Here is a 13,799-nt window from a genome sequence, read left to right as displayed (position 1 = left end):
AAATGTTTTGGGGGGCCAATTTTTTAATTAATTATTTAATTATTATTAATTGCTTTATCCTTCATGTCTCCAAATGAGCCAACTTCACCACCCTCACCACCTCACTAACCAACAATCTAAAACAATTCTTTGACACTTTTACCTCCCTATCACCAACCTCAGCGCTGTTCATCTGGACAGTTACGGTATTTCAAAGAAAAATATTGCCCATATCAGAATAGGAAATTGTCTCGCATTCCCCCAAAATCATGTATATTCTTCTCTACCACACTTCATGAAGTTCACCTTTCATTTTTTAACTGGTCACAAATGAAGTTACCAGGCTCCTAGTTTCTTATCACCATACTACCTGCACCAATGACCCCATTTCTTCTCACCTAAAATATCTAAGTTCTCTCTTTCATCCAATGTGTTTCACTCATCTTTCAACCACACCATCATAAACCCATTACTAAAGAAATCATCTGTCATCCAGAACTGCTCTGCTAAGTACAGACTTGTATCTAAACTCCCCTTTATCTTTAAATTCCTGGAATGCTTGGTCCACTCTCCTATAATCCGCTATCTTTCAAAAACTGTCGTCTTGACCCTTTACATTCCGATTTCCACTCTTTCCACTTTATGGAAACTGCTCTTAATAAATTCTCTATACTAACAGCTAAATCTAACTGCCATCACTACCTGCTGATTCTCCTACATATCTCTGCAGCATTTCATACTACAGATCAACAACTCCTCCTCAATGTGCTATGAGATCTTCAATCTCAATGATCTCACTGTCTTGGTTCTCCTTTCTGATTGCTTCTTCACTGTATCATCTGACATATCATCTTTACCTCCTCTTTCCCTTAAGGCTACTTTACACACTGCGATATCGGTCCCGATATCGCTAGTGTGGGTACCCGCCCCCATCTGTTGCGCGACACGGGCATATCGCTGCCCGTGCCACACATCGCCCACAGCCATCACACATACTTACCTGTCCGGCGACGTCGCTGTGACCGGCGAACCGCCTCCTTTTTAAGGGGGCGGTCCGTGCGGCGTCACAGCGACGTCACTGAAACGTCACTGAACCGCCGCCCAATAGCAGCGGAGGGGCGGAGATGAGCGGGACGTAACATCCCGCCTACCTCCTTCCTTCCGCATAGCGGCCGGGAGGCAGGTAAGGGGAGCTTCCTCGTTCCTGCGGCGTCACACGCAGCGATGTGTGCTGCCGCAGGAACGAGGAACAACCTCGTTACTGCTGCAGTAACGAGATTTGAGAATGGACCCCCGTGTCGCCGATTAGCGATTTTGCACGTTTTTGCAACGATGCAAAATCGCTTATCGATGTCACACGCAACGGCATCGCTAATGCGGCCGGATGTGCGTCACGAATTCCGTGACCCCAACGACTCCGCATTAGCGATGTCGTAGCGTGTAAAGCCCGCTTTACCATTGGGGTTCCTGGGGGTTCAGTTCTAGGTCTTCTCAACTTTTCTCTGTGCACTGCTCCTATTGGACAAGTCATCATCAGATTTGTCTTTCAGCACCATCTTTATGCTGATGACACCCAATTATACATAGAAGTAATGGTTTCTAAGAAATGTTCTGCAATGTTGAATGCACTTTGGCAGGCAGATCATCAAGACCTGCTGCTGGCAGCTGCCCTTGCAGGTTCCAACCAGTGATAGCCCAGATATGGTCAGGCCATGGTAGCATGTTTGGATCATGCAGGGTGCTCACAGTAGCACTGGCAACATATGGCCTGATATTGCTGTGTTAACAAATGGCTTCTAGCACACTTTGTAGAAATCGCCATATAGCTAGTTCCATGACCAAGTTAATGTAACTTCAAGATGTTATAGTACCTGGAATGAAAACGAAATGTTTCAGCTATCATATATTATGCCACTCCACACCATAATTCTAGGAGTAGGACAAGTATGATACTCCCGTACGAAGGCCTCTTCATGTTATTGGCAACGTGGTCTCCAAACCAATATCCGGGTATCACTGTGTCCAAGACAAAAGAGGGACATATTGCTGAAGAGGATAGCCCTCTATTCCAACCTCCATTTCTGTCTTGCTCTGCACCATGATAGCCATCGAAAGCAATGGTATGAGTTCAGTAGAACACCTGCAGCTGTTTGCTGCCTTAGGCTTGGTAAATGATGCCCAATTTTACTTAGAGTACAGAATGGATCTATCATTTATCCCCAGTGGTAAGTGTATTTCTCCAAAGTGTCCCAACTGCCGTATCTCTACATAACAACACTAGGTTGCTCGTTCAGCCTGCATGACCTAAACATGCTACCATGGCCTGCAATGTGCATAGACTTGTCTTCTATTGAGCACATCTGTAAGGTCAATGGTTGGCAAATGCAAAGGAAGCTGCAATTATTGATGATATGCCTTGCCACGTTCATTTAGCGTGGCATAACATTCCTCAGACAAACATTAATAACCTCTTAGATAGCAAGCCAAGGCATGTAATATCATATTCGATACTCGAGAAATTGACATGATTTTAAAGTTTTATATTTTTTCATCATTTGCATATCATTAACATGTCTACCGATTCTGGGAGTTTTCCTTCTTGGTGTGGCAATTTTAATGTTGAAGAGTGTAGGAATAGTGTGACAGTCCACATAATCACAATGAGGGATAGTAACACTGCATATCTGGATATGTCTATTTTGTAACGACAATACTTTATAATTGATATCGTTACTACAATGCAAGCTAGAAGGAACTATTCCTAAATCTGAACTGTGTTGTTTTCAACAGCATGCACCTATTTACTAGACGGTCTTGCCTAAGGAGCAAACTAAAAGAACTCAGAATTATTTAGAGGCATAGAGTGGGATTATTACAGAAGTGTATTGCAGGATTATGTAAATTATTTCGGGACTATGGCAATTGCCTAGAGCCCATTTTTTTTTTTATAAAACTGGTCCTGCTTTCATTCAACTGTCTCATGTCAAAATATCAATGAGAGAAAATAAAAATGCAAATCCAATGACTGGGACTGTTGTGTGACAGTTGTCTCTCAAGATGTTACCGAAATCTGTATGTGGCACTAGTCTTTACATTATTATTGTTACTAATATCACCTAGGGTAATTCATGCTCATCAGAGTAATAAAGTATATTACAACAATGAATATTCAAAATGCCATAAAAACCCACACAAGAATATGACATGTGAAAATGACTTTTATTACAAGTTTGGGCTATACAAATATGTCTCTTTATTGAATCCTTGTGGTGGATAACTGTGAACCCGGAATGTCAGATGACTAAAAAAACACAAATGTATGCAACATTGAAAAAAAAAAAAGTAAAAAAAAAAAAAAAGAGAAAACTAATAATGAGCAGCAGTGACTGTCACAATATATACCTTTAATAAATAATATACAAATACAATGAGTGAAATTGATCAATCAGGTTTGTAAAATTGAACTGTCTGTGTAAGGTCGGGGTCAAATCACATTTACCGCTACGTTCAGAGGCTCCGTTATAGATTACATCTGAACCCACACAAAACGTTGCAAGGATTCGGCTATATCTTGGTGACCACCTCCAATATGAGTATACAGCCCAAAATGATGCATGTTAGAGTACACTGTGACTTCATCAACCTCATTAGAGCCAAGCACCCCACTGGGGCACATGCCCGACTCCCATTTTGTAGGAGTTCAGACACAAGCCCCGGCGGAGTCACTGACCATAGGAGAACACGCTATGTCATTATTTGGACATGTTGAGGCTAAAAGCCCGATTTACAGACACCAAGGCACTACAAATACCTCAGTAAAACACCATATTTCCATTAGAAGCAATGCTTCTGAAGGGCAATACCACCTCATTTTGGCATATTAAGATTATACATAAAATCACATGAAAATACAGCATATGTGTCACCAGCTATTGGTGCTATATTTGGGGTTTTATATATAGGGATCCAGTGCTGCAGATTGTCTTATCACTATCAGAAACACTGGAAGAAAATAAAAAAAACAGTGAACAAAGCCTAATAGCAATTGTTTCTCAGCATACGCAGGGAATTCATAATTGCCAATTGTCTTTTGGGGATGGAGTTCTGTAATGGGCTGCAGGACATACTTTAGAATTTTCATCCACTCATTTGGACAGTATACATATGTATAGATATAAAAGTTAATATAACCTTAAATTGTAAGTAGGACAAGGGGGCATTGTCTATATCTAGAGGACAGCAGCTTTGACCATCTTTATAAATGAGGATTCTTTACTGTAAGAGCTGTGAGACTATCAGTCAGCCTGGCAAACAGTAATTGTTAATTCATTGGACAAGTTGAAAAGTGCCCTGGATGCTTGTGTTGATGTGTGGTATATTTACCTTGATTGAGAGTTACTTGTATTTAATAGCCTATTGACACAGAGTTTTGGATATGTCATTGCCACTGTCCGGTCCAGATATGTTTTAAGTGTTTTTAAAGATGTCCACTTCATGTCTCAAATAAAATCTGTCACTTTTTGCACTTTAGCAACTGTTACATGTAGCGGCCCCACAGGTGAAGTGGAGTATTACACTGTTCTCCCAGCTGAAATGAATAAACTATTGATGGACTAAAGTGTGATAGATGTATCTTCAGGTTTGCATAGATGAGAATCCCAATGACAGAGCCAACTATTTTGATGGAACATAACCTAAAAAAGTATTTTAAAATAATTTTCTAAAAGAGTTAACCACCATTATTCATAATATATGATACCTGCTAACTTCTATCATATTATTCATGGCTTCTGTGTAGCTGGAATACTACGAGAGCTTTTTACACTTGAGTAAATGACCTACCCGTATCTAAAACATTTAATTTTTAAAAACAATTGTCTGGTTTTTGTTTTAGATCATCTTAGACACAATTTCTACTACAGAAATAGGCTGGTAACTGTAGAAACACCCCCCACATTATCTGAAATGTGGAGCAAAAACATTTACGCCGCACATTGCGATAATCGTTCTTGGTCAGATATATTGATACCACAGTCCCGGTAAATATTGAGGAAATAATATTCAGTCCTTGTGATTTTAATTAAATTTATAATAAAGATTTTGGATAATAAAGAAGTGGATGTTCTGCACTCCCATTTCCTGCAGGTAATATATTAATAGTCCACAGTTGGACTTGCACCCACTAATACAGTCTGAATCTTCCTACGTGATATCCGCGTGATGAAGATTTGTTTTCTGTATAATCAAATAAGCAGCTAATCTCTATTAATGATGGAGTTCAATCTTCTTACATGGGAAACCCAATAGAAAAAAAATACATCGCTGACCCAGTATCATACATAATACAAAAATATTATTTAAACACTTTTTGTTGATAAAAATGTACATATATACCATGCTAAAACAACAATTCTAACATATTTACTTTTCACATAAACTTCAACATGTTTTCTGTGGCCAAGAAAGCCTACTAAGCACCATTTATGTGTTCTTGATAAGAGCTCGGGGGTGTGACTAGGTGTTTGACCTTAAGAGCTATTCAACATAATTAAATAAGATGCCATAGCTATTATATTAGTTGTGGATTAAAATCTTCTGATAAATACATAGGTACACAATACTCATTTACAAAGCTCTCAGCTCCACTGTTAGTAGAGTTTGACTTGGCAAAAGTGATTTAACGTTTTCTCAACCTTCAAAAGCTCGGGCACACATGTATTTCAAGAATTAACTCTGCGCCAGACCAGACATGCTCCTTTTCATCGTCTTCAAGTCCTTTTCTCAGGTAAAGTTCTTTGGCAATATAAGAACAGTTTTAGGAAGCAAGAACTATTGTCTGGAAACAGATTTCCGGGAGGAAGTCCTTGTGCCCGTTGTCGTCTTATGAGGAAAGAATGTAGGAGTTCTCAGCTCTTCATTTTTGGAAATTTTATTTTCTTGAAGTCTCACAACAGGATTTTTGTGCCCCTCTTGCATGGTGGGTTGTCACAAACTTTAGCTACAACTATGAGTTTTAGGCTTGAGCACAGTGCCCCCTCTTCAAACTGATATCATCAAGTCCAACTTGTCCTGATCGATCTTTCCCTCGTTCTGCTTTAAAGACAATCTATGAAAGAAAAAAAAAATCAAATGGTAGGTCATCAGGAAACAAAAGGCAGATGTAGTTGTAGAGTGAAACCACTTATGAAACACACAGAATGGTATAAGAGCTGTATACACATACAGTAGGGTATTTTTAATCGAGGCTATATCTGCAATTACTTTAGTTTTTATTTTCCTTGCATGGGAGCAATGCAAATATCTGTAGCGGACCTACACATACTCCATGACTTACAATCATCGTTAAAGAATATGTTTTCTGAGATTTTACAGAAAAAGGCCCCTGGAAGAAGCTTTAGGGGTACTTTGCACGCTGCGACATTGCAGGCCGATGCTGCGATGCCGAGCGCGATAGTGCCCGCCCCCGTCGCAACTGCGATATCCTTGTGATAGCTGCCGTAGCGAACATTATCGCTACGGCAGCTTCACATGGACTCACCTGTCCTGCGACCGTCGCTCTGGATGGCGACCTGCCTCCTTATTAAGGGGGCGGGTCGTATGGCATCACTGCGACGTCAAACGGCAGGCGGCCAATAGGAGCGGAGGGGCGGAGATGAGCGGGATGTAAACATCCCGCCCACCTCCTTCCTTCCGCATATCCTACGGAAGCCGCAGTGACACCGGTAGATGTTCCTCGCTCCTGCGGCTTCACGCACAGCGATGTGTGCTGCCACAGGAACGAGGAACAACATCGGACTGTCGCGTCAGCGTAATCATGGATTACGCCGACGCTGCACCGATGATACGATTACAACGCTTTTGCGCTCGTTAATCGTATCATCGAGCCTTTACACACTACGATGTCGCATGCGATGCCGGAAGTACGTCATTTTCAATTTGACCCCACCGACATCGCACCTGCGATGTCGTAGTATGCAAAGCCCGCCTTAGTGTGAAACACATATTAGACATTTCTTTCAACTACACTGGATTAGATCTTCTATTTAACAAGCAGTGCAAGGTTTGTAGTTTTTTCCAATCATATACTGGTATTGTATATGTGACGCCCTGGCCTATCAGGTCGTCACAGGGTATTGTGCAATCTGCCCTTCTGTGCAATATCCACCTCCTCCTGTTATGGATCCCCAACTAATGGTGTTCCCAACATCAGCCAATCAAAATCTTAGGAACACTCTGTACCACACCCACCAGACACACCAGTGGACGGCCTGAGTGGAATAAGGTCACCCCCTTGGGGGGTTTGTAAGGGAAGGTCAGGAGTATCAGAAGTCAGTCAGTGAGAGAGTGTCAGGAAAGGAGAGAGGAGGTCAGGAGTTGGGCTCCTTGGAAGTCACTAGGTAGCAGACGGTGGTCTGGGCCTAGTAGGAGCTGGACCCCTGGTCGCAGGGGATCATGACAAGGGGCACGGAACTGTCGAGGAGGACAGCCTGGTGGCCTTGTACCACACCGAGCTGGGACCAGGGCACGATGGGGTACGTGGTCAGGGAGTAGCTTCAGGCAACCTGACAATTTACCCGATGAGAACGGAGCCTTCAAGATCCGCTCTCCACCCACTCCAAAATCGGGGTACTAGCGCAACGAGCGGGGATAGGACTTTCCACTAAAACGGTCCAGAAAACCCCAAGCGTGAACCCTTGAGCAAGCTCCCACAGTTAGCCACACTGGGGAGCGGGACCCGACTAGTTCTACACTACCGGGACCAACTGACAAGTGAACTTAGTGCCAGGAGGAAGGTCACGGATCACCAGGCAACACCAGTGGGGACGGGACCCAAACTAGCTCCCCTCCACGACAGCGGTGTCCAGAACTTTGGTTTAACAAGTTGTCGGTGTCAGTTGGACTGAGTGAGTACACAAGTGACCCTTTCACCCCCAATGGCACTCGCCAACACCATCACCGAGTCCCGGGGCATCCCCCATACCCACAGAGGGGTTAAAACACCTAGCTGCCCACTCCATCGCCCCCGGGTACTCCCAGCTGCAGCGGTGGTACTCCACCTTACCACACGGGTGGCATCACGAACTTTAAATATACAATCCCCTGTAAATACCCCCTTTATTTGAGTGGCCGCATGATCCCCCAGGTCCGGACGACCCTCGAGCCACCGTGGATCCGGATCCGAGCAGTCTGGTTGCTGACGTGGTGGCGGCACATATATTCTTAGCACATGTCACAACATTAAGATTGGTGGTGGTTCCTGACTCTGAGCATGAAGGGGCAGAAACCTCTTTACGTTTTAATTTGCAAGGTGGAGCTTTGTTTGGGAAACTGCAACACCGTTTCATTTATGACAATGTGGGGTTAACAAGAAGGAGATTCAATTTAAAAGTAGTAAAGTTGAGAAGAGCACTTGGCCAGAAAGCACTGACCTGGACTTTGGACTGTGGTTTGCAAAAGCGATACACTGATCTCTAAAAAGTAGTACTGCAGCCCCAAGGGCATTGGGGGGGTCTAGACAGTCCTACTCCCTCCAATCATAAAATGATTTCAAATACTAGCAAAATCCTAGTACTTGAGGGAAACCCCCTTTATTAGGTTTAATAGATTTAGTGACAGAAGCATCATCGGTGCACTAATACTCAACTGGTATACTATTGTTATATTTTTACTCAACCTCATTATAATCCATATGGAACTGTTCATATGGGGATTTTATGTGTATACACTGGGCTAATCAATACTATTGATTTTGTAGGTATGTGTGATTTTCAATGCATAATCTCATTATCCCAAGTTTGCTGATTTTCATTATAAATTTGATAAAGATAACTTTGATTTGCTGAATTTTTGGAGCACGGTTTAGGTGCATAAATGTCATTGATTATTTAGGGGTCATCTTATTTTTTTTTCCTCTTAATTTTGCACGCTACTCAGAAACCTCATAAATTAAAGCTCTCAAGAATAGAGCACCAGTGCCGTAGATACCGAAGGGTATAGTAGGGTCAGAAGAAATAACTATTTTATTATTTGCACAATGTATATAAATAGAAGTTTAATAAATTCATGGCTTTTTCTTAAAGCATCACTCCAGCGTTTTATTTTATCACTTTTTTAGGGATCACCTATGTAAATTACGTACTCCTCAGTAGACATCTTCACCAGTTTTGAGCTCTGCCTTGGCACCCTGTGACTGCAGTTGTATTTGTCCCAAGAACACAGTGGTTGCTGTGTAAATCTTCTCAATGCATGTCTATGGGAATTCAGAATGCTCCGTAGCCTCCTTGTGAGCCCCATAATCTTGTATTGAGAAAAGTGACTTCGGGAATACACAGAGATGTGACAGCCTACAAAAGCTCTATGAAGTGCAAGAATGATCAAAACGGCTGAAAACAGGTGAAGATGCCAACCACTAAAGGTACCGTCACACTAAGCGACGCTCCAGCAACCTAACCTGGTAGGGATCGCTAGAGCGTCGCTACACGGGTTGCTAGTGAGCTGTCAAACAGGCAGATCTCAACAGCAACCAGTGACCAGCCCCCAGCCAGCAGCGACGCGTGGAAGTGATGCTGCGCTTGGTAACTAAGGTAAATATCGGGTAACCAACCCAATATTTACCTTGGTTACCAGCGCACACCGCTTAGCGCTGGCTCCCTGCACTCCTAGCCAGAGTACACATCGGGTTAATTACCCGATGTGTAGTCTGGCTATGTGTGCAGGGAGCAGGGAGCCGGCACTGACAGCATGAGAGCGGCGGACGCTGGTAACGAAGGTAAATATCGGGTAACATTGGTTACCAGTGTCCGCAGAAGCCGGCTCCCTGCTCACTGCACATTCAGTTGTTGCTCTGTCGCTGTCATACACAGCGATGTGTACTTCACAGCGGGAGAGCAACAACTAAAAATGGTCCAGAACATTCGGCAACAACCAACGACCTCACAGCAGGGGCCAGGTTGTTGCTGGATGTCACACACAGCAACATCGCTAGCAACATCGCTGTTGCGTCACAAAAGTCGTGCCTCAGCAGCGATGTTGCTAGCGATGTTGCTTAGTGAGACATGGACTAAGAATGTAGCTACTTCCATTACATTTCCATTCGTAATTCCTACAACCCCTGGCAAAAAATTATGGAATCACCTGGTTCTGAGGATGTTCATTCAGTTGTTTACTTTTGTTTAAAAAAATCAGATCACAGACATGGTGCAAAACTATAGTCATTTCAAATGTCAACTTTCTGGCTTTAAGAAACAGTAAAAAAAACATGAAAACATAATGTGCTAGCCAGTAACGGTTACATTTCAAGACCAAACGGGGAAAAATTATGGAATCACTCAATTATGAGGAAAAAAATATGGAATCATGAAAAACAAACAAACAAAAGAACACTCCAATATATCACTATAGCTTTTATAACAGCTTGCAGTCTCTGAGGCACGGACTTAATGAGTGACAAACAGTACTCTTCATCAATCTGGCTCCAACTTTCTCAGATTGTTGTCAGACCAGCTTTGCAGGTTGGAGCCTTGTCATGGACCATTTTCTTCAACTTCCACCAAAGATTTTCAATTGGATTGAGATCCGGACTATTTGCAGGCCATGTCATTGACCTTATGTCTTCTTTCAAGAAATGTTTTCACAGTTTTTGCTCTATGGCAGGATGCATTATCATCTTGATAAATGATTTCATCATCCCCAAACATCCTTTCAATTGATGAAATAAGAAAAGTGCCTTTACCTGACATGCAGCCCCATATCATCAATGACTGTGGAAATATACATGTTCTCTTCAAGCAGTCATCTTTTTATTATTTAGCTTTTCTGCATGTAAATCTCATTTCCTTTAGGCGGTTTCTTACAGTTCGGTCACAGACATTGACTCCCGTTTCTTCCCATTCGTTCCTCATTTGTTTTGTTGTGCATTTCCTGTTTTGGAGACATATTGCTTTAAGTATCCTGTCTTGATGCTTGATGTCTTCCTTGGTCTACCATGTTTGCCTTTAACAACCTTCCCATGTTATTTGTATTTGGTCCAGATTTTAGACAGCTGACTGTGAACAACCAACATCTTTTGCAACATTGCGCGATGATTTATCCTCTTTTAAGAGTTTGATAATCCTCTCCTTTGTTTCAATTAACATCTCTCGTGTTGGCCATGGTTCATGTCAGTCCACTTGGTGCAACATTGACGATTTGTTTATTTTGTGGGCGGACAAGACGGAGCAACGTGATGATTTCATGAGCCGACTTGGCATGAATTCATTAAATATCAAGTTAACCCACAGGCATGATGCCAGACATCTGAATTTTCTTTATATTGACATCAGAATTGATGATAGAGGGGTTATTCAGACCGACGTCTTTCGTAAGATGACTTCGGTAAATTTCCTTTTACATGCCTCGTCGTCCCATGATCGATTTACTATTTGGGCCATCCCGACGGGCCAATTTTTACAAATGAAACATATATGCTCCTCGGACCTGTTGTTTGAGGAGCAAGCGGCAGATCTGAAAACTCGGTTTCATGAACGGGGCTATAGTAATAGGAGCATCAAGAGAGCTTACCTACGGGCGAAGCATACCACTCGGTCCACCCTACTATACGAAAACGCGGCTAATACCAGTAATTCCTCAGATCCTGGTCAAGTTCGTTTTATTTCCACCTACAACTAGGAATGGTCCAATATGCAATCTATTTTGAGCAGGCACTGGGACGTTCTACGCTCTGACTCCAGTTTACGTGACCTGTTGCCCAAAAACCGCCTGATGACGCCTCGCAGGTCACGTAACCTGCGTGATATACTCGTTCGGAGCCACTATGTTGCACGTCAGCCTACCACCTTTTTGGATCTTGGTACTCCCCTTAAGGGCTGTTTCCCTTGCGGCCATTGTCTGGCCTGCAGCAAAGTCCTTCGCACTTCCTCCTTCACTTCTGCTGATGGTTTGCGCAGCTTTAATATCCGCCACTATGTGTCATGCGGGACCAGCAATGTGGTATATTATGCCATGTGTGGGTGCCGCATGATATATGTGGGTCTTACCAGTAGAGAGCTGCGCAAACGTGTGAGGAAGCATGTGAGGGACATTGCTGCGGCCCGGACAGTGGTTGACACTTCCACCTTTAAGACTCTCCCTCGCCATTTTCATGCCTTCCATGATTGTGACCCAACATCCCTGAAAATCAGGGGTATCGACGACATTCAAGGGGGTGCAAGGAGTGGGAATGTATGTAAAATTCTGGCCCAGCGTGAAACACGCTGGATTTATATGTTAGGAACACTGTCCCCTAAGGGATTAAACAAACATCTTAGCTTTGCGCCCTTTTTACGATGAGCGTCTCCTCCTTGTTATCTCCCTACTTTCTTGTGCCTTGTTTTTAATCATATTTTTCTGTCTATTTTTAAATTCTAGATAAACTCACTTTTTTCTGGCACTCTGGAACTTATATCTTCATGCCATCGGCTGCTTTTTATGGACATATCTATTTGTTATATTCCTCGTGAGCCATATTTGGGATGTTTCATGAAGCAGATTACTGAAGACTTTGTGATTTTATATCATGGGATTATGGCTTCTTTCACCTGTGCTCGCGATTATTTGGTTTATTTATTGATGTGTCTTACCTGATCGCTCCTGCTCCTCCTCCCCCTTTTTCACTGCGCGGCTGCATCTGTGCGTATACTGGCCCGGCGTCTCCGGCGTCATTATCGCCTGTGCGCATGGGCGGACTTTGGGTGACGCGTCCCCGTTTCCGCGCATGCGGACTACCATTTGGGGCGTTGACTGCTGACGATGTCCGGATAACCGGCTGCGATTGGTGCACCCGCGCTGACGCTTTGTGGGTGGAGTAGCAGGAGCGACCGAGCGCCATGTTTAAAAGCACAGCGCTTCTGTATGGCGTTCCACCTTCTCCCCCTGATGAAATGATCTAAAATCTTTGTGATTGTGAAATGTACATCGGGGTCCTTGCTCCAGGGGGAACTCTCTGCTGCTCTCCACCTGGCTGTGTGTTAATTATGGGTATGCCTACTTTTATGCTACCGATTACGCTGCCCATAATCTGCGTTTTACTCTGCTGCTAAAATCATGTGTTATTTGGATCCATAATGATTACTGACAAGCATGTATTAGTTAACTTGGCACCTGTAGTACTACCTCTTCTGTAACTGTTACATTCTACTATATTCATGTTTTTGGGTTATGCATTTGTAGTACTCTCTTGCCTTAAGGACATTGTGATCTGCAGCCAGTAACATCCAGATTGCTAGTTTTACCCTGTATATTTATTATATGCTTTATAACACAAAATTGTTGTTATACACACGCAGTGTGTAGTCTGCTGCCGACTTTTACATTGTGCCAGTTGTTTTGTATTAAAATGTATCAATTTTTGCACTACACTCTTGTTTTGTCCTCCTGTTTCTATAAGCTCTCTAAGGTGTCATCACTCCTTTTTAGATGCAGACTAACGAGCAGATCTTATTTGATGCAGATATTAGTTTTGGGAATGAAAATTTACAGGGTGATTCCATAATTGTTTTCCTCATAACTAAGTGATTCCATAATTTTTTCCCCTGTTTGGTCTTGAAAAGTAACCGTTACTGGCTAGCACATTATGTTTTCATGATTTCTTTTGGTGTTTCTTAAAGCCAGAAAAGTTGCCATTTGAAATGACTTTACTTTTGTTTTAAAAAAAAAAAGCAGATCACAGACATGGTACAAAACTAAACAACTGAATGAACATCCTCAGAACCAGGTGAGTCCATAATTTTTGCCAGGGGTTGTACCAAAGGGATTGGGAAAAAAGAAATTGCGGGAGTTGTGCT

The 13,799-nt window shown here is 42.7% G+C and overlaps 1 protein-coding gene across 5 annotated transcripts in view; it reads right to left on the bottom strand.

Moving 5' to 3' along the window:
- Positions 1-3,179: 3,179 nt before the first annotated feature.
- The window catches only part of NPNT (nephronectin), a 138,506-nt gene continuing 127,886 nt past the window's right edge, over positions 3,180-13,799 (bottom strand). For all 5 annotated transcript variants that reach the window (XM_075350403.1, XM_075350429.1, XM_075350420.1 and 2 more), the window contains one exon: positions 3,180-6,085. In XM_075350403.1, coding sequence (XP_075206518.1) covers positions 5,993-6,085 — 93 coding nt within the window. In that variant the 3' untranslated portion in view covers positions 3,180-5,992. The remainder of the gene's footprint in view (positions 6,086-13,799) is intronic.

Source organism: Anomaloglossus baeobatrachus, chromosome 1 (assembly GCF_048569485.1).
Source record: "Anomaloglossus baeobatrachus isolate aAnoBae1 chromosome 1, aAnoBae1.hap1, whole genome shotgun sequence".
Taxonomy (NCBI): domain Eukaryota; kingdom Metazoa; phylum Chordata; class Amphibia; order Anura; family Aromobatidae; genus Anomaloglossus; species Anomaloglossus baeobatrachus.
This window is presented reverse-complemented; position numbering and strand designations above follow the sequence as displayed.